At 54.6% G+C, this 23,970-nt stretch overlaps 8 protein-coding genes across 8 annotated transcripts; 2 read left to right on the top strand and 6 right to left on the bottom strand.

The window, feature by feature from the left end:
- Positions 1-1,872: 1,872 nt before the first annotated feature.
- Positions 1,873-3,360, top strand: BJ171DRAFT_418274 (lysine-specific demethylase 2B-like protein; the record flags this gene model as incomplete). The annotated part of the gene is made up of 4 exons (XM_053107335.1): positions 1,873-2,160; positions 2,272-2,415; positions 2,607-2,996; positions 3,148-3,360. The coding sequence occupies 4 exons, from the start codon at positions 1,873-1,875 to the stop codon at positions 3,358-3,360; spliced, it is 1,035 nt and encodes a 344-aa protein (XP_052971945.1).
- Positions 3,361-4,757: 1,397 nt separating this feature from the next.
- Positions 4,758-6,422, bottom strand: BJ171DRAFT_576669 (uncharacterized protein; the record flags this gene model as incomplete). The annotated part of the gene is made up of 2 exons (XM_053113766.1): positions 4,758-5,860; positions 6,011-6,422. The coding sequence occupies 2 exons, from the start codon at positions 6,420-6,422 to the stop codon at positions 4,758-4,760; spliced, it is 1,515 nt and encodes a 504-aa protein (XP_052971944.1).
- A 399-nt stretch (positions 6,423-6,821) lies between these two features.
- BJ171DRAFT_418212 (Snf7-domain-containing protein) lies at positions 6,822-7,900 on the top strand (the record flags this gene model as incomplete). Its single annotated transcript, XM_053107330.1, has 4 exons — positions 6,822-6,995; positions 7,121-7,225; positions 7,379-7,639; positions 7,778-7,900. The coding sequence occupies 4 exons, from the start codon at positions 6,822-6,824 to the stop codon at positions 7,898-7,900; spliced, it is 663 nt and encodes a 220-aa protein (XP_052971943.1).
- Positions 7,901-8,408: 508 nt separating this feature from the next.
- On the bottom strand, positions 8,409-10,683 carry BJ171DRAFT_9756 (endoplasmic reticulum vesicle transporter-domain-containing protein). The gene is made up of 9 exons (XM_053116013.1): positions 10,393-10,683; positions 10,200-10,270; positions 9,938-9,972; positions 9,740-9,825; positions 9,548-9,670; positions 9,365-9,418; positions 9,158-9,202; positions 8,765-9,022; positions 8,409-8,654 (listed from the first exon to the last, which is right to left on the bottom strand). Exons 1-9 carry the CDS (start codon positions 10,628-10,630, stop codon positions 8,569-8,571), a joined length of 996 nt encoding a protein of 331 aa, XP_052971942.1. The 5' UTR covers positions 10,631-10,683; the 3' UTR covers positions 8,409-8,568.
- A 3,719-nt stretch (positions 10,684-14,402) lies between these two features.
- BJ171DRAFT_9739 (uncharacterized protein) lies at positions 14,403-17,072 on the bottom strand. The gene is made up of 7 exons (XM_053116007.1): positions 16,994-17,072; positions 16,580-16,863; positions 15,776-16,356; positions 15,553-15,664; positions 15,204-15,274; positions 14,920-15,068; positions 14,403-14,829 (listed from the first exon to the last, which is right to left on the bottom strand). Exons 2-7 carry the CDS (start codon positions 16,762-16,764, stop codon positions 14,548-14,550), a joined length of 1,380 nt encoding a protein of 459 aa, XP_052971941.1. The 5' UTR covers positions 16,765-16,863; positions 16,994-17,072; the 3' UTR covers positions 14,403-14,547.
- Positions 16,885-18,419, bottom strand: BJ171DRAFT_9748 (uncharacterized protein). Its single transcript, XM_053116011.1, has 6 exons — positions 18,342-18,419; positions 18,082-18,236; positions 17,831-17,985; positions 17,631-17,699; positions 17,285-17,384; positions 16,885-17,205 (listed from the first exon to the last, which is right to left on the bottom strand). The coding sequence occupies exons 2-6, from the start codon at positions 18,210-18,212 to the stop codon at positions 16,947-16,949; spliced, it is 714 nt and encodes a 237-aa protein (XP_052971940.1). The 5' UTR covers positions 18,213-18,236; positions 18,342-18,419; the 3' UTR covers positions 16,885-16,946.
- Positions 18,420-19,504, bottom strand: BJ171DRAFT_9731 (uncharacterized protein). Its single transcript, XM_053116006.1, has 2 exons — positions 18,822-19,504; positions 18,420-18,687 (listed from the first exon to the last, which is right to left on the bottom strand). The coding sequence occupies exons 1-2, from the start codon at positions 19,449-19,451 to the stop codon at positions 18,523-18,525; spliced, it is 795 nt and encodes a 264-aa protein (XP_052971939.1). The 5' UTR covers positions 19,452-19,504; the 3' UTR covers positions 18,420-18,522.
- Positions 19,505-20,254: 750 nt separating this feature from the next.
- BJ171DRAFT_576664 (uncharacterized protein) lies at positions 20,255-23,748 on the bottom strand (the record flags this gene model as incomplete). Its single annotated transcript, XM_053113765.1, has 12 exons — positions 20,255-20,329; positions 20,485-20,553; positions 20,708-20,965; positions 21,152-21,178; positions 21,266-21,317; positions 21,607-21,770; positions 21,947-22,132; positions 22,309-22,341; positions 22,629-22,835; positions 22,962-23,116; positions 23,323-23,415; positions 23,715-23,748. The coding sequence occupies 12 exons, from the start codon at positions 23,746-23,748 to the stop codon at positions 20,255-20,257; spliced, it is 1,353 nt and encodes a 450-aa protein (XP_052971938.1).
- Between the last annotated feature and the right edge of the window lie 222 nt (positions 23,749-23,970).

Below are 23,970 nucleotides of genomic sequence, written 5' to 3'. Positions count from 1 at the left end.
TAGAGCCGTGAGCCGTACTCTGTTGGGTCGAGCGTTATTCCGGCTCGCTCCGCGTCCAGGGCCATCCGCAACTGTTGGCGTGCGGTGAGTTTCTAGAGCAGACGATGGGGATGAGCATACATCAGCTTTGGGCGGGCTAGTCTGGAGGCCGCTTTGCCGCCTCTGCGCTTTCGGCCTGGGGCGCTGTGGTCGCCACGGTGGTCAGCAAGATCAACACCGCCTCAAAGACGCACCATGTTTCCAATGTTGGCACTCGACTTGAGCAAGCTGGAGCTGAAGGTTTGATTGCGGAGCTTCTCCAAAAGCTTGGCTCGCTCTTCTTTCTTGAGATGCTTCTCCTGCGGGATTCAAGTCGGCGAGTGGGGCAGAGCAAGTCAGCATCCGCATCCACCGAAAGCAGTAGGGAACGACCAACGCACGGACAGGCCAGTCTTGTTAATGCCTGTGTGTATTGGCGCCCTTTCGTCTGTCGCAGACGAAGCTGAATATCGCATGGCAGATACCGGGCCACGGACAAACGACAGCCGCAGCTGTGTGCAAGAGACGCTGAATCTTACAATGTATTTCTCCAGTCGCTTCCGCTTCTTTGATGTCATTTTTCCAGTCGGTGCCTAGGGTCAGCCGAGCAGTTGAGCATTGTCAAACGACGGTTGGGGCTGCGAACCAAGGGCAACAGCACCCCAGAATCTCAGGGAGAATCCACAAACCTCGGGCAGGGCAGCGAGAGTGCCGTGTGCGGTGCCGCTTTCTGTTGACTTGGAGGCCGGCAGAATCAATGGGTTTGCCGAGTCCGTGCTACATCAGGAGGAGGCGCTGATCAATTGCCTTGCCTTCAGGTCAAGATCGCTTGCTTGGAAATCCAAGCGCTTGCGCACACCACGCAGCTTCCAAGCAAGATGCAGTCGATTGGGCAATGCTGCGACAAACCATACGCGACGTAGCCATCGGAAGACTGGAGCGCCGAGTCGATCTGAATGGCTTCGCTTGCGGGCTGAGGATGAGCTGCATCGGCTGAAGCCAGATGAGCAGCAGCTTTTGTCCTTTCTGGTGCCTCGGCGGACTTGTCTCGGGCACTCGGGTGTGGGAGAGCATATTTCGTTGTGTGCGAAGATGAACGGGCTCGCTCGTTGAACCGTGCCCGTCGTCGTCCCATGGCGAATCGAGACTCGAGTGTCTGTGCCTGTGCCTGTGTCGGTCAGAGTGCGATCGGGATGGCACGGCGCTGCAGCACTGGTCGTCTTGGGTGTTGTCTGTCGACGGCTCGGCAGCGCAACCGGCCCAACCAAAACCGGCGCCCGCAAAGAAAAAAGTATCTACATATCCATATGCGGTTATATGAAGCGCTGCGCACAGTGCGTCGCACCAACCTTCGAGCCCAAGCACCCACCGCGGATCGAGGAGGCAAGCACGACACCAGCAACCATCAACACCCATGTCTGGACCCGCAGATACATCGGCATCCCAACCGAATATCCATGACGGCCGCGACAATGCAAGTCGATGCCAAAATTGATCCTGCTTGCGGACTGCCTTGACGCTCGCCTTTCCGGCTCGTTGCCCTCGGAGCCCGTGCAGGCCCTTGCGCGTGGCCGTCAAGATGGGTCAAACTCCTGAGCAGCTTTGTCGTCTGGGGAGCGTGCCAATGCGACACACTGACGTTGGCTTTTGTCGATGTGTCTTGTTTGCATGCAGATAGTCGCGGCCACGCAGCGAGCTGCCACACCCGAGCGAGGTATGTGGCTGGACTGATCAGGAATCGCTTGGCGTTGTCGCAGCCGAGTTCGCTGGCATATCGTTGCGTCTCTGGTGCGCTTGTGCGATTCGGCTATCCAGGTCGTCCGGTGGGGATAAAGGGCCCTCCGTGCTAATTTCATGCTTCTCTCGATCATATTCGTTATCGATACGTTGCTAGTTATTCGCAAATCCACCCGTGCAAGATCGGATGTGAACTACTCGTATTCCGATCTGCCCTCGGTTCCAAATGACCAGCTCAAGTTCACCAAAGTGCTTGAATCTCGCGTGTTTGTCGAATCGAAATTCCAAAAGATCAAGGGTCGTGATCTGACGGCCGACTGGTGCTGTACCAACGGGCTGCGCTATCCAGTGATCATACCCACGCCAGAGGGGCTTGGGATGACGATGCCATCCGCTAGTATAACGGTCGGTGAGCGAAACGCAAAGACCCACGCCCATTTTCATCGCCAGTGATGTGATCCGCATCGCCCTTGAAGCAGAAGCGATTATGCAACTCAATCGGCCTTGACAAACCAGGTCCGCGAAATTGCAAACGTGTGCGGGCTCACACGGATTGTCGAAGTCATCGAGGTAGCGACACAGTCAACACGCACGATGACCCTTGACAAATGGGCAGCCTACTTTGAGCAACCCCCCAGGCAGCGTCGTCAGATTCTGAACGTATGTTGTGACTCTCGGCTTGAATTCCCTCCTCCGGGGCGTCTGTCTATTGGAGATTCATTTGCTGGATGTGGTTGATCTGTCTGTGCCTTGGGTCCCACAATGACATGATGCTGGTTGCCGGCTGTTTTCCCCCAAACTTCAGCCGGCCGTCGAGCTAACAACCGTGTTGTTGCGCATGTTGGAAACAGGTCATCAGCCTCGAGTTCAGCGATACACCACTGGCCAAGTTGGTCAAGCGACCTCGAATAGTTGGTGATCTGGACTGGCTTGATCGATTTTGGCCGGCTTCGAGGCGTGCAGCGGGCGAGTACCCCAAGGTCCAGTTGTACTGCCTGATGGGCGTCAAGGATAGCTATACCGATTTCCACATCGACTTTGGAGGCACCAGCGTGTTCTATCACCTGCTTTCTGGCGAAAAGGTGTTCTATTTTATCGAGCCCACGCCCGAAAATCTCGAAAAATACTCTGCATGGTCGACATCGTCGGACCAGTCGGACGTTTTTCTTGGGGACCAGGTCGACGAGTGCGTCAGGGTTCATTTGCGTGCTGGAAACACGATGATGATTCCGGCCGGCTGGGTAGGTCTCGCACTTTAACCCCACAAATAAGCCAAGTGGATGCATCGGCGGCAGGGGGACGGCTGGCATATGTAGCCGGAATGTCGAGGTAGTAGTCTTTCAAGCACCACGCAGTTGTGCATTGAAATCTCCTGATGCAATCGCTTTCCAGATACACGCTGTGTATACTCCCAAAGATGCCATTGTGATCGGAGGCAATTTTCTCCATGGCCTGGACATAGCTCGTCAGCTCTCGATCTCTCGAATAGAAATCGAGACAAATGTACCGCACAAATTTAGGTATGGGCATAATCTGGCTGCCATTTGGATCTGCGGGATCGCATCATCACAGGGAGGCAGTCGGCTTCATCTGGAAATCCGATAGGCCACCCCTTTATCGAGCCTTGACACGCTGAGGATGGATCTGAAGTATAGTTATTCTGTGACAGGTATCCATTTTATGAAGCCATGCAGTGGTATGCGGCAAGAGGCTATCTGAAGGCCCTCAAGAGTATGTACATGAACGCGGTCCCTACAACCTTGAGGCGGTACCATGAGACCACTCATCCAGCCAGGCAACTCCGCTGTTCACAGAGATACTGACGTCACGCTTTGATTCCAGACAATCTGGCCCTCAGCGACCGGGAGCTCAACGGTGTTGAGCAACTCCTGTGTCACTTATGGTCTCTGGCGGAGAGATTAGTCGACATTAACAACGTCACACGCGAAGACCGGCAAATGATCAAACGAGGCATACCCGTCGAGATCAAAAACGTGCGCTTTCTTCTCCAAACGCTGTCAAAGTATCTGGCGCATCAGAGAGCCGGGGCTCGGCTTCCGCACCAAGGGGATCCCCTCGATCAACGTGAGCATACGGAAGCGCTCCATGCCCACGTTACCACCGCATCCATGGGCCTGCCGCCGCCACCCAGTATGGACGATGAGTGGTCGTCGGATGCCAGCGACATGGAGTTCCTGGACAGCTCCGAAGGAGAGTCCCAGTACACCGATAGCGATATCGACACGCCTACGGACGATAGTGACCTCGACACCATGTACATTCCCAGCCAAGAAAAAAAGAGGAAGGCAAGTCGGAAAGAAAAGCAGCCGCAAACCGACCAATTCAAGACCTCTGCACCTCGAAAGAAATCCAAGCGTAATACAAGCCGTTCGAATTCCGCCTCCGGAAATGCTACCGCGTCGACTGAACAGAGTACATCCAAATCAACAAGCGACGCACTGCCATCGGCAGCATCCGCAGATATGAGTCACATTTGGTCCGCCGCCGCCACCACCACCACCACCACTGTACAGCACGAATGGCCAGTTGGCGAATCGAGCAGCAAGACCCCGATAGAGGACAGCCCAGCTCCTTTAACCGCATCTACAAGTCAAAAAACGGAGGGGGAGACCCCGACCCCTGCTCATATCAAACCAGAACGTCCTGAGTGTTTGTAAATGGTTCGCGCAAATCGAGGGACAGGTCTAGTCTCGGTTGGTTGCTGGGTTTGTACAGCTCATAGGCTGCGAACGAAATGTATTGGTCATTTGCAAGGGGAGAGTCACAGCGACCCTCCCCCTGCAATCTGGCGATGTTCGAATCGTGAATTCATTCATGGATGAAAGGCTACATTTTCAATGTCCACCTATATCCTTGCTGGTGTCGCTGCAGGACGGGCAATACAGCCGAGTGGCAAAGAGCGTGCGAGTCCTTTGTTTTTGGCACTCTCTGTGTAAAATGATTTGTCCCGTCGTGTCGACAGGCCACCGGAAGGATCGAGTTCAACTGCGGCGGTAATGAGCTGGATGGTTTGGTTTTTGCCCATGATGCTCTTGGTGTGCGAGCTGGACCCGTAGCGTCTCGATCTCGGACTTGAGTGCAGCCCGCTCATTGTTCCACTTCTCGATCTCGAAATTTCGTGCCGTTCGAAACTCAGCGTGAAGGGCTTCATTGTCCCGTTCACGGACAGCGAGCAGGTGATGGAGCTGATGACGGGTGGACTCCATTTCTTTTTGAAGGGCATCGAGCTCGACCTGTTGCTTGTTGATTGCGCGATTTGCCTTTTCATTCGCTTCCTTAAGGCTTCGAATCTTTATGTTCAGCGATGCGATGATGTGACTCTGATTATCATCGAGGCTTTGCACGGGCTCCTTCTTGATCGCAACGCGCGATTCAGAGTCCTGGTCTTCGGCTTTGGTGCAAACGTCTCCAGGAAGGGGTGAGTTCTCCCTATAGATGCTCATGTCGATAGGCACATCGCCTTTCTGACGGCCTTCGGAGCGCGCAGTCAACTCCTGTTGGGTCTCGGCCAGGGCCTTTTCGAGATCTTCGTTCCTTACTTTGAGCTGGCTGACTTCAGCCCGATGTTGCATAGAAAGTCCCTCGATGTTTTTCTCCAGCTTCTCCAGCTGCTTCTCGAGCCGACCTTTCTCCTCAGTCGCTTGGTCCAGGGCTTCCTGGGCCTCATTATACTTTGATTCCAGGATCTGCAGCTCCATGGGGTCCACCGGGGCCAAATCTGTCTCCGGATTGGGGCCAGACGACGAGCTCGGTGCCAAGGCAGCACTGGGTTCCTCGGCTTTCGAGCTGGCCAAGGGCTTGATGGCAAACTCGTCCGAATCGTCGTCGAGCGCGCGCTTGGTCTTTTCGTAGAGCGTTCGATATGTTGTGACACTGTTTTCGAGGTTGCGAATGCGGCTCTGTAGGTCTATCGTTTCGCACTTTTGCTTTTCGCAGTCCTTCTTGAGGCGCTTGTTTTCGTTGATGATGGTCTTGAGAGTTCGGTTGAGTTGGTCAATATGAGCAAGTTGGTGCTCCTGGTCCACGTTACCGGGGCTCTGGTCGGAGTCATTGCGAAACGCACTCGACTGTGTCTGCGAGGTTGCTTCAGTCACGAAGAATATGGCCGTTGGTCTGTCAGTGTTTCGGACTGTGCATGATCTCCAGCAGTGCGCAATATTTGATTCAAGAGCAGGCGGCAGCGACAAACACGATCAGCCAGCTGTTCCGGCCAACCAGCGGTGCCCCTGCGTACCATTGTGGGGGGAAAATCTTTTCTCTTCGCCGCTTGGCCCGGACCCATCATACTTTCGCTTGCTGCTGCGAAGTAAAATATTGGACTGTCGATAACCCAGATGGCGAAGGGCATCCGATACCCCATCCACGTCGCCGCGATGGCCAATATTGTCGAAATACACATCCAACATCGCTGCAAAGCGCAGCGTCTCGCTCATCAAGTCGATGGCTTGTGCCGGAGAAAGATCGGGTGCCCACTGTGGCAGGGATGCGGGGGTGTCTCGCGCCGACGAAGAGCCTCCGTGGCGGTTGTAGCCACGTCGAAGCTGCGAAACAACGTCGTCAAAGTGAGGCTGACAATCGGGCGGGATGTGACTGAGCAGATCTGAAAATATGGCGGAGCGCTGAGGGCCCCGGCTCCGTCCGGACATATCGGCGAAAGCGGCAGCGCGGCTATGGAGCGACCTCGATAGCGACCTCGACAGCGAACTCGATAGCGACCCCGATTGCGGCTGCAGCGGGGCTTGTGCACGGCTCTGTCCAGACCAAGGCAGACAGCACCAAGGCAGACAACACCAAGAAGGCTGCCGGGCTGGCTTCATACACATCCGCGTCACGTGAAGACCGCTGGCCAATCGGGGCCGAGCGGGACTGGTTTGTCTGGTCGGCTCGAATGGGATCAAGTGGGCCATCGGACAAGGCCTGGCGCAATCACCCCGGCGCCTCCACCAAAACCATCGCCAGCAACCCCCACAGCGCCAGCAACCCTCGCATCGCCAACGCATCCTGCATCGTTCAGACAGCACCAGCAGCACCCCGCGGAAAAAATGATGGATAGCATTGGATGGATCTGGGGCCGAAAGACCCCGGCCGAGATTCTTCGCCAGCAACAAAGAGCACTCAACAAAGCCCAGCGCGACCTGGACCGAGAGCGCCAAAAGCTGGAGCAGCAGGAAAAGAAGCTGATTGTGGACATACGGAAGACAGCTAAGGCCAACCAAATTGTATGCTAGTGCACTTTTATTGCTCGAGAAGCATGTGTGTGAGTGAAGGGGATGGAGCTTGCATATCAACCTCGAACAGTGGTCTCATGCGCGATCCTGAGCGTCCGCATCTTTGTACACACAAGAACGCATGTAAGGTGATGGCCAAGGACCTGGTGCGCACCCGAAAGCACATCCAAAAGTTCTACAAGATGAAAACTCAGCTACAGGCCGTGTCCCTGAGAATCCAGGTTGAGTGCAGCATCTGCGTCGCAGAGCGACGTCCTGCAAAAACGGTGTTGCTGATGTTGTCTCGGGCAGAGGCAACCGCCATTGGCATATTGGCCACAAATAGCATGGGTCTGCGCGGCTAAGATTCCCTGCCGTCGTGCTTGTTCTCGCAGACCATGCAATCCAACCAGGCCATGGCCACAGCCATGAAGGGCGTGACGTTGGCCATGCGCCGGATGAACACACAGGTCAACATGCCATCGATTCAGAAGATCATGATGGATTTCGAGAAAGAGTCCGAAATGATGGACATGAAGGAGGAAATGATGAACGACGCCATGGACGACGTCATGGATGAGGAGGACGACGAGGAAGAGTCTGAAGAGATCCTCAACAAGGTCTTGGACGAAATCGGCATTGATCTCGAACATTCGGTACGACAGGTTGCCCAGAGCCCTCCTGTGTGCGGTGTTGGGGGCCTGCGATGCTCCGGGCTGGCGACATTCCAGGGAAGTACTTTTATACCAACTGTCTGTGGATCTGACCCGCCGCTCCTCTGTCGTATCGTCCAGCTGGTCGATGCACCAACAAGCAAACTCGGAGGCAAAACTGTCCCGGCCGAGCGCGAGGCACAGGCGGTCGCCATTGGCGACGACGATCTGCAGGCGCGTCTTGAGAGACTCAGAAAGGACTAACGAGCAAGCTTTCCAACTCGGCTTGGTTTCCCTCGATATGCGTCTGGGATGACCTGATCGCTCCTGCGGCTCGTCGGTGTGGAGATGATACCAACGGACAGCGTTGAGCATAGTAATGGAATCGCACAACCACAATGCATCGCAGCCCGAAACTCGGGGTGTATTGCCTCGTCTGAGGGGTTGTTGCTGACCAGCTTCTCCGAGCTCCAAATGCACGTCCTCAGCAGATGAATCCAAGAGCGCCCCCTGCCTACAAATCCCCTCATTTGGTTGCTGCTTTGTGTTGCTGTGGTGCGACGGTTCGAGATGGCGTGAGTTGAGCCGGGGAAGCGATCTCCATTCAACGCAAGAGTGTCATTCATCGTTCAAATGACATCTCTGGCAGAGCGGGCACAACACAGTTCAGTACCGCAACAGCGACCTGCCCAGGACACTGTTGCGGTGTGTAAAATCCGCCACTAAAACTGCGGAGTAGCGAGTAGTATCGCAGTGCAGCGATGCGGAAATCGAGGGTGCTGTGTTTGGCCATGGGAGCGATGGGTGGGTGGGTATATTCAGGTCTCAGAATATATGTCCTGGCTCAACAGATGCCCCGTTTCATTTGGGATCCCGAACCAATACCACACCTTCAGCCCCGTCAGGCTTCCAATCAGGCCAGGATAGCAGAGCTAGTTGGGCTGGCTCAAAAATCGCGAGGCAAAGTTCAAGGTGGTTTTGGAAAACGAAAATACCATGCCGGTGCTCACAAAGAGACCTGGATGTGTCAGCGGTGAAGAATATCAGTGTTTTTTGTCGCGGTCGGTGCAATACAGCAGAGGCTCCTGCACCGATGTGATGAAAAGGCCCTGCTTGCGCTGCTCTTACCGCCCACGATCCCCGAGAGGCGCGTAAGTAGATGTAGGAAAGACTGGCGACTGGCCGTAACCCGAACGGAGATGGGCTCGATTTCGTATTTGATGAAGATGCCAGGGAGACCCTCATGGCCGGCCTCTTGACTCACGACTTTCTGGTAGTCGGTCACAGCATACTGGCTCGTCAAAATGATCTTTTCTCCGAAGGTCCGGATTTTGTCGATATATATCGTCGGCACCACCGAAATGAAGTACTGGAACATGTCGGTGTCTGTCCAGTCCATCGAGGTCCGAGTAAGAAGGGGATTATTGTGAATCAATGTGGCCTCAGAGCAAACTGCGCCCGCAGCGGCCACGCCAGCGAGCACATGCAGAACGGCCTCGTGGCCAGGAACCGCACACTTACGTGACTCTGCCAGCTCCAAGCTCCGATCGAGCGGGTTGACCAGCCCTGTAGCTTGGTTTGTTAGCGCGACTTGCAAAGTGGGATTGCCTGCTGGAACGATCCATGGACCATGGCCTCCAAGCGGACGGCTGCCCACACCCCGAGACCCAAGGGGAGTTTGCGTGAATGCAAAACTGATTGTCAAAGAGCCCAAACAACCCAACTAACCTGGATAGCTTATGCCGAATGAAAACCTATCGATCCTGTGGGTAAAGTTGATGGCTGTGGTGGCTCGACTGATAAGCATACGTCCGATAGGATCAATAGCCAACATTGGCTTGGGCCAACAGGATTTTAATCGAGAGAAGGAGTAGAAAACACCCAACCTCATCAGGGTCTATGTTTACTTGCCTTCGTGTGCGACATGTGCGCCATTGTATCCGTGCCCCAAGGCGGTAAAGTGCAGCATGCCGGCCAGCTTCTGGACGTTGATGGATCCTTGAACCCGACAGGCTCGAGCAGGATTATCGCCCGCTAGGAGAAGGGACGCCGTTGCCTCAGTATCTTCCAAGAGATGCTACCTGCCGGCGACTGTGCCCTTACGTGATACTTGAAGATCAGGATCGGCATAGAACTTGTTTGCCTGCGCTACTGCTTTGACTATATTCAGATTGGATGCGGCCTTCTTGCTGCAACCGCATCAAAAGCATGGGTGTTAGCAACCGGACTGTCCTCGCTGCGGAGAACTGCCATGACACCTTGACAGCAATCCGATTCATCCTCTGTTGCTAAGATACACACCCGTAATACGAGACGCCGTGGGTGTGAAAAATGACCTATAACACAACAAGGTGCTCAGAGTGATGAGTGAATGCCTGTTTCCTTCGCACTCGGAACAGCGAAACGGGCGATCGATCCAAGTTCAGACAGAGTCTGAAACAGTTGGATCTACCGCCACGGGTGTGTTCATCCCAACTTGACGGAGAGCAGAGCCGGTATGCTTGAAGTCGAGCTACGAGTCTTCGGATCTCCGAGAAGAATCGCTGAGGGTACAGTTACATACCGGTGTCATCCGGAATCCGTTTCCCAGGTGCAGGAAGCCTCCAGAGGCATCCAGCACATCGCCACGAAGATCTGCGTCGATGGCGTTTTCCGGAATAAAGGTTGCGATCAGAGTCAAAGGAACCGCTAGTGGTCTGACCAGAATCCTTGGGTGTGGGCTGCCGGCCCTCTACAAGTCCTCAATGGCTACGTACATTCGCACGGCATAGCGATGGTGAGGTCCATGTTGATCTGCAGAGTTTGGTGCCGCTGCTGGTCCACAAGAAACTCGTAGTCCTGGTGGATTTTGAGGAAGGTGGCGAGTTCGCTGGTGACCAGGACGATGGACAGCAGGGCGACGATCAGCGTGAGCACGCCTCCCAGTGCCGAGTTGGACTTGTAGGGCCCATCGATCTTGGCAAAGGCGTCGAAGCGGAGGAATCTCCTGGACATCGAGGGCGGTCTGCGGACGACTTGCCGGTCGGTGCAGGGGGGGTGTGGTGCTGGATGGTGTGATGTTGAGCCGTTTGCAAGTCAATGGCGTGTTTGCTGGCGTTGGCGGGGGCGAGGCTCGATCCGGATCGACTCGGCTGTGCCGCGTCCGCCAATCGCCGCCCGCCACTGCTCCGCCGCTGTGGCGGGTGACTGCTCCCCCCTGTGGCGGGCGACTGCTCCCCTGCGGCCCCCAACATAAAAGCGCGCTTCCTGCACACCCCAATCGATCAGCACCAGCCTTCCTCTCCCACTTCCTCTTCCGAACCGTCACCGTCACCGTCATCGTCACCGTATCGATCGCCATGAGCTTCGCCAACCAGTCTGCGCTGAGTGCCGTCGCCGTCTTCAAGATGGACTCGATCCGCGAGCGGTACCAGCAGCACCGAGCCAACCATCTGGAGTTCGAGGCGATCGTGAAATCTCTCAAGTCGGATGCCGAAAAACTCCAAGCGCTGGCCAAGCATCCGCTGTACGAAAAGGATGACTCGATCGATGGTATCATCAAATTCATGAAGGTGTATCCCCATCTGACCAAGAGCAAAGGACTCGCCTCCAAGATCAGCCACCTCCGCAAGAAGATGCAATTCAAGATGCAAAGGCTCGAATACGCCAATCGGTTTGCCTTTGCCGTGTCGGAAAAGATCAGCAGCGACAGTGCGCACAAGAACGGCGACGCAAATGCCCCGGCCCCAGACGCATCTTGGGTTTCGGTCGACGACATGGCTGTCGACGACCAAGCCCGGGAGAATGCCCAAAGACAAGCTGATATCAAGACATACGAAGAGCTGGTCTTCTCCGACGCTGACGTGGACTGGGCCCAGTTCGAGTCCATCATCACGGCCCTGTTCACCTTCGAGACCGACTCTTCCAAGGACGCATTCAAGAACATCAAGAAGTGCACTGAAACGTTTGGCAAAAGTCTGCTGACGATGAAGATCACTGCCGCCGAGGTCAAGGGTCTCCTCATCACTGCCCGCGGCTGCGCTGACTACGCCAATCGACAGGATGAAATCAATACGCTGATCAACAACCCAACCGCCATCAGCGAAATCGCCGGTGTCCTCTCCTTGATGCTGGCCGACATCAAGAGCTGGAAGTGGTCCGAAGCCGGCGTTCCTGTGCAGTTCTATCGGCATATCAAGCAAAAATACCGGCCATATTACTCCTCCAACCTCCTCGTGTGGCTTTTCCATGAATATCTCGGCTGTCGGTGGAATTGCTACTTTTACAGCAAGTTCCTCTCGCTATACCAACCGCCGTTTTGGAAGGGAACAGGTGGCGCCCGTGGCTCCATCAATACCGCTCGTAGCAATATCCACCGAGAGGGCTTTTGTATGCAAAGCTTGCTCAAATTCATCGAATCCTACGACACTTCCGACTCGGAATTGGACTCGGTTGCGCCATCGTCCACATCGCCCCTCGGCGGACGCATCGAAAACGTCCAGCAGCGCTTCCAGAGACTGATCGTTACTGAGTGCCAGCTTCATCAGGCGATGTATCCGGATGATTCGTTTACAGTCGTTCAAACCGATTTGGCCAACTTCGGACCCTCCATCCCCCATCGGGCTATTCTCAAGATCATGGAGATCTTTGGTGTCGACAGCACCTGGCGCGCGATTTTTGCCAACATCATGGATGTGCCAGTGCTACTGGAAGGGGCGACAACCCCTCGCGCCCTCAAGCGTGGATTCTCGTCGTCATCCTCGCTCCAGACCCTCTTCGGCGAGCTTGTTTTGGTCTGCCTGGACCTCCAAGTCAACCGTCACTCAGGCGTTTCGCTCTATCGGCTCTTCGATGATATTTGGTTCTTCTCGAAGAATCCTAAGCACGCCCAGCGAGCCTGGAACATTACCGAGCGCTTCCTGACCACTTGCGGTCTACGACTCAACAAGGAGAAATCGGGCTCGGTGCTCGTCCGCTCACCAAGCTACTTGGCAAAGCTCAGCGACCCACAGACACAGTTTTTCGGAGAGGCCCCTCTGCCTCAAAGCCCCATCTACTTCAACTTTATGCAGCTCTGTAGCGACGGCAGCCTCCGCGTTGTGCCAGACAAGTTCATGCCCTACGTTGTCGAGCTCAAGTGGCGTCTTGAGAAAGCAACCACCCTCTTTGACTGGGCTTCGATCTACAACAGATATATGCGCTTCTTCATGAATAACTTTGGCGCCATCTCGGTCGCTCTCGGGCGCGATCACGTCGACAAAATCGTCGCTGGCTTTGATCAGATCCACAGCCAAATCTTGCCGGACCACAACGGCAGCGCCCTCGAGTATGTCTCCTCGATGATCCGCAGCCGCCCCCTGCTCTTTGGCGAGAACCCTTCGGAGATTCCCGAGTGGTGGATCTACTGGCCCAACTTTGAAGGAGGACTTGGTCTCTACAATCCATACTTGAGCCTCTCCATTCTGAAGGACGCCATTTCGCCTGTGAAGTTTGATTTTAACTATCTCGCCCAGCACGACGAAAGAATCTGGAACGATATGCTCAAGTATATCAAATACCAAAACAAGGACGATCGCCTGCGTGGTGAAGGCGGACTGGCCCCTGACCAGCCGCGCTTGTATATTCCGTGCGATCCAGACTCGATCACCTTTCGCCCGCCCATCACATTCCTCGTCGACGACTACCTTGAAAAGAAGACCAAGGCCAAGCCCAAGAGCAAGCTCCGACCGTCTGAAAGCGACCTAGATGATGCGAGCGTGTCGGACTCGGGCGACGATGAGCTGATCTCGCGCCGCCCCAAGAAGCTCGTTTCTCTTGAGCGGTTTCTTCAAATGCGAGCTACGTTCTTGCCTCACTGGTCCCGAGTTTACAGCGAACTCCAGGAAGTTGTTCAGCCAACCTTCTCGGACGCCGAGAAGAAGGGTTATTGGGCAGAATCAACCGCAAACGCAATCTCGATGGACGAACGTCACTACTATGCTCGCCTGGAAGAAATATACAAGGACGACATTCTCGAGCTGTTCTCCGAACGTCGCTTCATCGAGGCTGAGCAAGCTCCGCTGGGACTACTCGCTTCCTGGAAGCGCATCAGCTTTTGAGAATCATGGGCGCTGTAACCAAATATAGGATGTGCTCGATTCGATTGATTGTTGGCTTGAGATAGGTCCTGCGATATGATATGATAGGTGTATTACAGTAATATTGAAGAAGGCGGCCGCTCTACATGTCGCTCTCTTTATACAGCGTGCCCATTTCGAAATAGGCCACCCTATTTTGAGTTGTCGCTATTTCCAGGCTTAAATACACATATTCCACCTATCGCTGCCATGTCCAAACGGTGTGTTCAGAGTGCCTGGAGGCCAACCGACTCGAGAAGGCCGGGTGTCTTGATATCGAGAGCTACACTTTGTACGGTGCTGTCCAGCTGGTCGAAAGCACGCCGTAACCCATGATCCAACCGGCTCGTGCACGGGCATCCATTGATTCGTCACCGTCGTCGCTGATACCGGCCGCCGTTGCCAAGGTCGTCTCGAGTCGAAAATTGATGGGCCGTGCTTGTTAGGATTTTGTGAGCAGCAACTGGCCACATGGATGTCGGAGCAACACACTGCACTGCACTGCATCGAGTGCGCGCCATGATGGGATCAATGGTGAACGCTGCAAAGTAGAGCGGTGCAGCTCTGAGAAACCAGAGTCCCCGTGGGCTGGATGCATATCCCTTCCCTTGCTTCCAGGAGGCATCCCAAAGGCAATCACCACCTCAGTCTCCTTGGACATACCGCTTGACTATGATTGCAATGAGTGGGTGTATTCAGGTTCTAGAACAACACCTGTTCTGGCTCAAAACGGGGTGTCCCATATTCACTTGGGGGTTTGGGAGACGCTCAGAGATCGTCCGCATGGCCATCCGCAGCTCGAAAGGGGAGACCCAATCACATCAACGACTCAGTATCTCGCTTCACTTTGGGAGAGCAGTCGAGACCACTCAAGAACGGGAGCGCAACAGCATGGCATTCGTCAATCCGCCGCTTCACAATATCCACGATGACTCTGTGGCCTTGTGTCTGGCATTGCCGTCGTTGCTCGTCGGGCCAGGCATTGCAGAAACCTTTCAGTAGTTGCCACAGGATCCACAGGAGCTGTGCGAGCTGCTTGGCTTCAATAAGTGGAAAGAGAAGACCAATCTGACCGAATACACCGGAGACAACCTCCATCTGAGAGAACGCGGGTGGCGGCATAGAAGTAGAGGTTAGACGGGACACGACCACTAATCACGGCGACGATGCGCGGTGCTGCGAGCTTACCTTCGTCAATGCCAGGACAACCACCAAAGCCGCATTCATTTCATAGGGATATCGGGGTGGGGCCAGCCGACTGTCTTGCTCCCAGAAGCCGATGAGATACGCCAACAGTGGTCGCACAATCTCGGTAAGCCAGGGAACAGACCGCTTATCTGTGAACGGGGTAGATTAGCCAGACATTGAGCACGATCGCTCACTGGTTCTCACAGGAGTTCAAGCTGACGGCACTGTCTGCCGGACCGCTGGAAGGAACAACATGCACTGCGGCCCTCATGCGGCGGTATTACCTGTCGCGCATAGCTCTGTGAGGTCCCACAGCCACTCATTCCGTCGGAAAGTACCCCATATATGAATATCACTGTCGGCAAGAAGGCGAATCCACGGAGCAGATGTGTTGGGTAGCAAAGATGGAGACAAGTCAGAAATGTCCATCAAGAAGCATTCAGCCATTGCTGCTCATTCAAGTGACCACGCCCAATATGGACGTGCTCGGAGCGGAAATCGTAAAGTTCCCAGCTGGAGTGACTGTAGAGGGTGCGAATCAAAGCAAGCGATGGTTCCTTCGTGACTGATCCCGAGATCAAAGGGCGGAGCTCTCAAGATCCACGAAGCAAACTGCCTGAAGCGGGACATTACCGAGGGAATGTTACGAGCCGGGGCAGAACTTCGTCATATCTGCCGAAAGGGGTTGGTGGATAATGAGCAAACTTGCCGAACAATATCTTGGCGACCACAAAAGCCCCGCTTTCTAATAGTTGTCGATAGACGGCGCAATCATTAGATCAGCGGTCTCTTTTGCTTCAGCACGTCAGGTATAGCACAACCATTGGGTCGTACAGCGGCCCTCCAGCCAAATTACCATTTCCGGATATGCATCCACAGAGCACTTCGAAGACCTGTCTGCTTTGAAAGTCGCTCAGCTTCAGCCCAGAAGGTTCAACCCATCCATTCTGGATAAGCACATCCACAAGGATGGCGGTCGTCAGTGGCAGTGACGACAATCGAGCGATCGTTTTCTTTGCCAAGGGGAGAAGGCCAAGCTCCTCTGGCTGCCCGTCGTCGGCACGCAGCACGTCAAAGAGTTCCTCGACAGCGCGCTTGCAGTATTCAAACTTGGCAATAGGAGTCAGGAGCCGGGCTTGCTGGCACCAAAGAACTTGGTCATTGTTTGTGGGAAGACAGGCCAGAGAGAGCTCAAAGGCACTTTTGCGGAGCAACGGCGAGTACGATGAGTCTGTAAAATCACGGATGAGATTCCAGTCCCTCATCAAGACTCCAAGGGCAATATATGCTGGGTGATGCTCCTTAGTGGCAGCTAACGCGCCGATCACAGGTTCGAGCTGATCGAGGGACACAAGTTCGGCGAGATTTTGGAATGCGGTCGATATTTTGGACTCGTCAAGCGATGGAAGTTGATGTAAAACCGAGGTGAGGAAATCACTAGGCAACCAGTCCGTCAGAAAATAAAGGTAGATCAAACGAAGATATGTCATGAAACTATGCCACACCGGCAAGCGGACACACGGAGCCGGCGATCCAGCACAACTCAATGGGACTGCTTTCGGGTTGCAGGCATGCATTTTCTCAATTATCGGCGTTGTACCAACAGCCCTATCAGCGCCACCGGAGCTTTCGTATAACATAACAGTGGTGAGGACGATACCTATAAAACTTGAAGCCAAATCGGACTACATATTCGGATCTGAGACTCTTGAGCAGCGGTGCGGCTCTCGAACCGGAAAGCGTCGTCACCAGCTGCACGACTACATCATGCGATGCCTGAGATCCAAGGAGCACTGAAACAGCACCCAATAGCAGTCGGGTATGCAGCTCGCTCCCGGCGCCCATGCACCGACGAGCCAGGAGTTCGAGCAATGTGCTGCAGCGGGAGACCCAAATCTCGGAGGCCTGTTCACGCTGCTCAACAGAGTGAACATGATTTTGAAACTTTGGGGAGCGCAAAGTTTATGCATGAGTATCCAGATCAAAGAGGAAAGCAAGTAAGTAGGCAAGTAGGCACGCTCCAGGGATCAGTGACAGTGTGGTCGCGCCAGATGCGATGGGTGGGGTGACATACGTACTGCCACAATCAATTCCCGCAAACAGAAAACGGCAGCATTGCTTGCGATCAGCGATGAACTTCCGCTCTTTTGATCGGCCTTTGGGGCCTGCGCAAGATCTTCGAGGAACAGAAAGAGCTCAAAGCCAAAGAGAGAGACCATGGAGGCATCTCGGTGGATCGTGGCACATATCCATCGGACCACCGAATTGCTCAGCACCTCGATCGTTCTATCCACAGGCCGGTGTTAACATCGAAGTCGATTCTCCTGAGAGGCGCCAGGGATACCACATTGTCGGCACGACTTACCCTGGACGGATCGTATTGAGAGAAAAGCCAAACTGACACTCAACAATGCAGCTTCTCGCGAGATCTTTCACTTGCGAGGTCAAAAGGCCGTCATATACATCTGGGGAAGAGCAAAATATAACGTCCACATCATTAGCTGCTCAACCACTTGCATATTTGGATGCTATCCTCCAAGCATGAGCAGTGATGACTCCGACTCCGACACCGCCGTGCGCACACAAGAGCTTCGAGGCGATGCAATAGCACAGCCGCATTCAAGTACATTGTAATTCGCAAGGCCGCTCTTCCTCCCACAAGGACCAGCAAAGCTCTTGCTCTCCTCTCCTCTCCTCTCCTCAAATCGTACCCTTCAGAAGCCTCGGCATGGGTAGGAACAGTATGAAGAGGAACGATGCAATATATCTTGATGGAAACTCTGGTGGAAATAGAGCGGATAAGCCATGGCAGCGCGCAACAGCTGCTCCGATACCGGATCTTTCACAATGTGCCGTGTGCTGCCGAAGCGCATGTGCATCAGCAAGAGTCGCTAACAGCCAAGCAGCTTACCAATGCTGAGATTGAGCTCGCTGGTAAGGACAGCGCCAAGATACCGATTCACTAGGACAGTGACGGACTTGACCAGTACCACAGGGTGAAGCGCATAGAGGTGCTCCATAAGTCGAAGTACTTCGTGAGTGATGGGATCGGACTTGAGTGCATGGCTTCAGCAGAAGTGGCGAGAGCACATTTGAGCGCATAATTAGGAGCTGAGGCCAGCGGTAGTGCATACATGACTTCAACCAGAGGGTTCTCTTTACCAGGGCTCCTCTCGATCGAAAAACATTAGCGGGTGGCCGTGGGTGGCATAGTGGCTGATTGCCGTGTTCAGGAAAGTCGGCAACAGGATCTCCGGAATGGTCGACACACAGTAGAACATTGCGACTCTCATCGAGATGGTGCCGGTCAATGTCGTCTTGAGGGCAAGTATGAATCACCGACGAATATGAGTGGGCGCATGCTATCATTGGATGGCTCTGTTGGCGCCAGAATGACCGACGCTCGTCCTTCGGAGACATACCTCGATAAAATACCGGATTACATCCTGGCCGCCCTCATCACTGGATATTCAGCCGCAGCCAGGCGAAGGGGCGGTTAAGACAAAGATGTGGTCGAAGGGCATGAATCCACGGTAACTCAATCGATTCCATTTCAACGAGGGATCAGGCAATGAATAATCGTCGTCAGCTGCACGATCATCCTTACCCGCTGTCTTGTTCGACGGCCAGCGTCCTAGCGAGCAGTTCACACAGGGCTCGCGGAATCGCTTCCTTTGTCAGCAGATTGATCGACTCGCCAACCGAGAGGTTTTGGAAGAGATTGACACTGGACAGGGACGAAGTAGCCTCAAACACCTTGATGATGTACTGGTTGCAGACCATGCGTCGATGATCCAAAAGACAAGGCTCAGTCCGGCGCATCGAAGCCGGTTCCTTTGCGCCGGGCGACAGACTCGTCCGGGCCATTGCGGGCAGCGCTCGGCAGGGAGCCCAAGACTCACCAGGATGATCTTTTCGTACCAAAAGGTTGGATACAGGTCCAGTTGCTGCTCAATCAGCTCCCGGAGTATGTACACAAGGTTGGCGGCCAGATCCTCTTGCATCGGATCCTGCGGCCCAAAGAAGGCCGCACTCGTGCCCTCCGTGAGGGCGCCAAAGATCATGTCGGGATCAAGATCGTGTGTATCATCGGCGCTTTCGAGGAGCATGCGCACATAATCGATGCTGGGTTGGTCGGCCGGAAGTGCTGCCGGGTTCTGGGCGACAAAGGTATGGGTTGCGATATCGAAGGGGATCGACGAACCCGTCGACGCTGGCCCAGGACGATCATGCGAGGCGGTCGAAAATCGGCCTCGGCCGCGAGTGGCTTCTGTGGCCACTGGGCCTGTGCCGGACTCTTTGGAATAGTGCAAATGAGGCTGGGCCGAGTGGTGCTGGCGAAGCTCATGCCGCCCTCGGCCATGAGCTGCGGCTGCCCTGTTTGGCTTGCCTCGGTGATGATGACCTCGAAAGGGGCCCCCTGCTCCACGGTTGATACCTCTTCCTCGCCCGCGACCTGGCGCTCCATTTGCGGCTCCGCGAGATGCGCCGCCTGGGTTGCCTCGGAACAGGCTGCCGCCACGATCACTCATGGCTTCTCGGACAGGGCCGGCTTGAGCAAGGCTGATGGTGCAAACGATTGAACAGGAGACTTGGATTTGGGCAAGTCGCGGCTGGACACTGTCATGTGAGAGCGGCCTTGCGCCACAGCCAGTCCAGCGTCGAAGCCAAGGCCGCAGCAAGCAGGCCAGGCACCCATATGAACTGGTATGGCTCAAATATTTCTTCAGCGGGCCGGCTCCATCTTGGCGGACACGCTGCAAGATGCACAGGCAATCTCCCGCCATGCGAGGCCGACACATGCGTGTTGGGGAAGGTAACCCAAGCCCCGACATACCAATGAAATGGGTCGCCCTGCTTATTTTGTTGGGGGGGGGGGAGATACTTGATTTATCTGGATTTTGGATGCACGCACGCATATTCTACAATGACAATCCACCACGCGAAGGCGAACCAAGGACTGTCTCATTTACGCCAGGCAATTGCGTAGCCTTTGCTCGGTGCAAGGCACACGCTCGATGGGCCAAGCCTGGGTGAAATGGTAGCTTCGACTCGATATATGTCGCGCCATTGAGCGCCATTCAAACTATTTACGTTTTGACTGGTTGCAGAGCGCCCTGAACTTATCAATCGAACTGCTGGACAACAATGGGTGCAAGGTACAAATGGGGACCAAAGTGGTCGCTGGTAGGTAACAATGAACGGTGATTCGTGGCTTTGGTGGTTCCAGTCGCACATGGCAAGGCTGCACAACCAGTCGATAGTGAAGTGCTGTGGAATTTGCCAAGATTGAACATTCAAGCTTCCGGGATGCAGCAGGTGTGGCCTCGTTTGATCACGAAAGCGCCGAATCACTGCGCAGACGCTCGATAACCATGAGGAGAAAGCCCTCAAGAGCTCCTGGGGATTCCTGGGGAGCAAACACAGCGATTATGCAGAAGAGGAGAGTACATCAGTCAACTGAGAGCTAAATCGGCATCGTACCGGATAGAGCAACTCGACACGTGTGGGGATATCATAAATGCTCGAGCAACCGGCCCCGCAGGCATGCTTGCTGCTATCTACCTGCTCCAGCTTCTGCAGTGAGCTGTAAACCTCAAAGATCCGCGCGGTACTGCCGTACTTTTGTGAAAGCTGATATCAAGCGGCGGATGTGGCATCGTGTCGAGCATTATGTCGAGCATTCGTGTCAGAAGAGATAAGCAAAACACTGAGATGATAGGACAACAAGAGGCCAACAGTCTTCACAGAAGCTGCAACAGCCTATGTAGGCATGGCAGAATCTTACCTCGACAAGTGAGGGCACAATTATATCTTCGAGAATGGCCTCTCCTCCACCTTCATCCAGCTCGGGATCGTCTTGGTCGTCTGAAGGGCAGTTCTGATATACATGGTCCGATTTGTATCGGCCCGATCCGTCCTTGTTGGGCACCCATGTTCTCTTTCCGGGCTCATCGTCGTCGTAGTGGGAATAGTGGCAGTCGGTGCTCTGGCCGGATGAATGCGAAGTTGAAGAGACAGCTGTGGCTCGCATCACCGATGGAGGCTGTCAAGATGACAAGCAAGCGTGGGGATAGGAGGATATACAGTGAGCGACTTTCTCGCACAGATCCAAAGCTTGGGTACCTATGGTACTATGGATTCAGGCGACGCACATGCACGGCGGTGACCCTACCCGTGGAGTATATGTACTCGCAGACTCATCCGAACATGAGGACTTGACTGAACTCACCGGCTTCACCCCCTTGCCTTGGTATCCCTGAGCGTTAGGGCGAGCAGGGCTCGCTGAACGTCGGGGCGTTTGAGCAGGGGTTTGAATGGCGTCTCGTTCCTTTGCCGGGGCTACCTTGACTGTGTTCCAAAAGGGCTCATCTGGATCGTTGTATGTATCCTCTCTCCTGGCGTTTTGATGGAGAATAGGCGTCAGCACGACTTCCCATCTCGGCGTAAAGTAGTGGGTTGCATAATCGCACTCGATCCAAACCACAAGGCCATGGCCCTGTCCTCCCATGCAACATAATTAAACCGACGCAGATTCGATCGGCTATCGTCAAGGCAGAAGAGGCGCGTATGGTGCGTAAAATGCAGGAGCATAACTGCTGGAGCTCGGACCCGGCGGATGGCCAGACCAGGATACCGCAACATCCGACGCGTATCCAAAAGCCGCCGATCCGCAGACACACATACCTTCTGTGAGACCTCGAGTCATCATCTTCTGAGTCTGAATCGGCATAAGAACCTGTCTCGCGCCACTCGGCATGTCGAGCGATGAGTTCTGTCAGGCAGCTGGTTGACTTTTTCGCATATTTGGCGATGAATGGGTCGCGTAGTAAATCAGTGGCACTCGGGCGCTGTTAATAGAGACATATTCGATGTCGTTAGTAGGCGAGCAAACCTGACAACGGATGCGACAGCGACAATCAAAATGACAGCCGTAACGTCAACGACAAGGCGAGATCGATGATCAAGATTGTTGGACGGATGACCAAGCACCACCCAGGAACCTGGTTGTGCGCAAGCAGCTTACCAATCGTGGGTTCTTATTCAGACACCTTCGGACAAAGTGACAAAGCTCTGGAGCGCGCTCAAGTTGATCGAGCGGGAGCTTGTCTTCCACAATTGCCTTCAGTGCTTGCATGACTGGCAGTCCGGAATGTGGCGGCTCCCCTGTGAAGAGCTCGATGACGGTAATGCCCAGGCTCCAGATATCAGCCTGGACAACAACACACACCACAAGTCAGTGCTGCAGGATGATTCATTCCAGGGCTTGACGCAGAGGGTGAGGGCCCACGAATATGCTTCATTCACTCAAAGCCCCCGTGAATCATGCATGCGATGGTAACTGATATCCTGACGCCGGCAGTCAACCACCGACGCATCGTGACCCACCTTTTCGGTGTATCCACCATTGTTTCGGATGACCTAGAGTGTGGTAATGGAAGTGGGGTCAGGCACCTAAGCACTCGCGAACCATACATACCAAAGGGCAATTGTGCAGCTCAAGAAATCGATAGCTTGCTTACCTCTGAATGGGCCAGGGCAGGATGGCGAGCAACGGAGAGTTAGTCGAGGCATTGATACTGTCCTGCAAGAATCCCAGCTGTTGGATTCGCGGAGCACCTGTCACTGCTCCAGACAGCGAAAGGGCCGCGGCACGAGTGATATATCCACCTCATCATACCTGGAGCCATCCAGAAAGGCGTTCCCACAAAAGTTGCTCTGTTGCCAAGGGTCTGGCTGATTTGGCCCGAGACACCAAAGTCGGCCAGCTTGACATTTCCCTGAGCGTCCAGAAGAACGTTGGCAGCTTTGACATCGCGATGGATGGTTCGCTCGCGATGCAGATACACAAGGCCATTCAGAAGTTCGCGAACGATGATGGAGATGTAGTCTGGTCGGATTGGGCCGGGGCGCAGCTGATCGATGGGAGAGGTTAGAGCAGTGAGTGCGATGCACAACTGGGATACACTGGGATGGCAGGAGCAACGCCGAATCCTCGAGGGACCCATTCTATGCCGAGGACAACAAAGGCGAGCCCCTACCAGATCAAGACAGGACCCGCCCATGCAGTATTCCATGACAATCCACAGCTGGTCATCTTTCATGAACGAGGTATAGTATTCGGTAATGTACGGTGAGTGCAGCTGCTGTATGATTCGAATTTCCTGGTGGATGTCCTCGAGCTCGTCCTCGGCGGCTGGTGCGTATGCGAAGTATATCGTGGAGGACCAGGAGGGGACCAGGCGAAAGCCGGGGGGGGGAAAGGCCAGAAAATAGAAAGGCAGAGAAATGCAAGGGCTGCGGTAAGTCCTTGTTGAAGAGAGCGAGTATATATGTGTGCACAGGCGAGATGCAGGACCATGATGTTCAGGCTGTCCAAAGCATCGACGAGGAAAGCCGCACCTTCAACGTCAATGATTTTGATAGCTATGGGCTTGCTCGTTCGAAGGTCGATTCCCTTGTATACCGAGCCAAAAGAGCCCGTGCCAATTTTATCTGCGGGGTGAGCAAAACGACGGCCATCAGCGAGACCGTCGGTCGCATGGATCTATTGTTGGATCGGCTTTGGCCGTGTCGCAGGCGGACGACGATGCTGCTGCCCATGCTGCTCATGCTCATGAGCAGCATGAGTGGCATGAGTGTCAGCAGCCAAAGGCTCCAATGCTCGCTCGTTCGCTGAGACCTTGCGGCCAGCACCAGGACATGCATCGGCTGCCTGGACTGTACGGCATCCATGCCCACCACAACCCCCACGACATCGGCAGGATACGGTAGCGCTTGCATCGATGGCTTACTCTGCTTGTGGTAGAATTGATGAGGGGACTCCATGGCGAGCGTGGAACAGGCAGCGGCCCGAGAGAGACAACCTGCGTGGTGGAAGGGGAGATGAGGGAAGCCAGGAGGGGAGCCTGTCCTCGCCCGCAAGGGCAGCGCACATCACTTATAGCGAAAGCCGGACGGATCTCGCTGGGGTCAGCGGGGGTCGGAGCCGGCGGAGAATGGACAGCGGTCCAATGGAGGTCATCGTGAGGACACGAGAAGGGATGGTTG

The sequence above is a fragment of the Polychytrium aggregatum genome (genome assembly GCF_025602895.1).
Source record: "Polychytrium aggregatum strain JEL109 chromosome Unknown BJ171scaffold_1, whole genome shotgun sequence".
NCBI lineage: Eukaryota > Fungi > Chytridiomycota > Chytridiomycetes > Polychytriales > Polychytrium > Polychytrium aggregatum.
Note: the sequence above shows the minus strand (reverse complement) of the source record. Positions and strands in the feature narration are given on the sequence as shown.

Bases quoted from the DNA above. Each gene is read 5' to 3' on its own strand.
- BJ171DRAFT_9756 (XM_053116013.1), bottom strand. From the start codon at position 10,630: ATGTCCAGGAGATTCCTCCGCTTCGACGCCTTTGCCAAGATCGATGGG. The intron at 10,271-10,392 runs GTACGTAGCCAT...CCATCGACGCAG, and splicing joins CATCGCTATGCCGTGCGAAT to ATCTTCGTGGCGATGTGCTG. The intron at 9,973-10,199 runs GTATGTAACTGT...GTTGTGTTATAG, and splicing joins ACGGATTCCGGATGACACCG to GTCATTTTTCACACCCACGG.
- BJ171DRAFT_9739 (XM_053116007.1), bottom strand. From the start codon at position 16,764: ATGGGCGCCGGGAGCGAGCTGCATACCCGACTGCTATTGGGTGCTGTT. The intron at 15,275-15,552 runs GTAATGTCCCGC...TCTTGCCGACAG, and splicing joins CGGCTCGTAACATTCCCTCG to TGATATTCATATATGGGGTA. The intron at 14,830-14,919 runs GTAAGCTCGCAG...GCGTTCTCTCAG, and splicing joins TTGTCCTGGCATTGACGAAG to ATGGAGGTTGTCTCCGGTGT.
- BJ171DRAFT_9748 (XM_053116011.1), bottom strand. From the start codon at position 18,212: ATGAGAGTCGCAATGTTCTACTGTGTGTCGACCATTCCGGAGATCCTG. The intron at 17,986-18,081 runs GTAAAGAGAACC...CTTCTGCTGAAG, and splicing joins TTCGATCGAGAGGAGCCCTG to CCATGCACTCAAGTCCGATC. The intron at 17,206-17,284 runs GTAAGTCGTGCC...GCCTGTGGATAG, and splicing joins CTCAATACGATCCGTCCAGG to AACGATCGAGGTGCTGAGCA.
- BJ171DRAFT_9731 (XM_053116006.1), bottom strand. From the start codon at position 19,451: ATGAGTGATCGTGGCGGCAGCCTGTTCCGAGGCAACCCAGGCGGCGCA. The intron at 18,688-18,821 runs GTGAGTCTTGGG...GTCTGCAACCAG, and splicing joins GGTACGAAAAGATCATCCTG to TACATCATCAAGGTGTTTGA.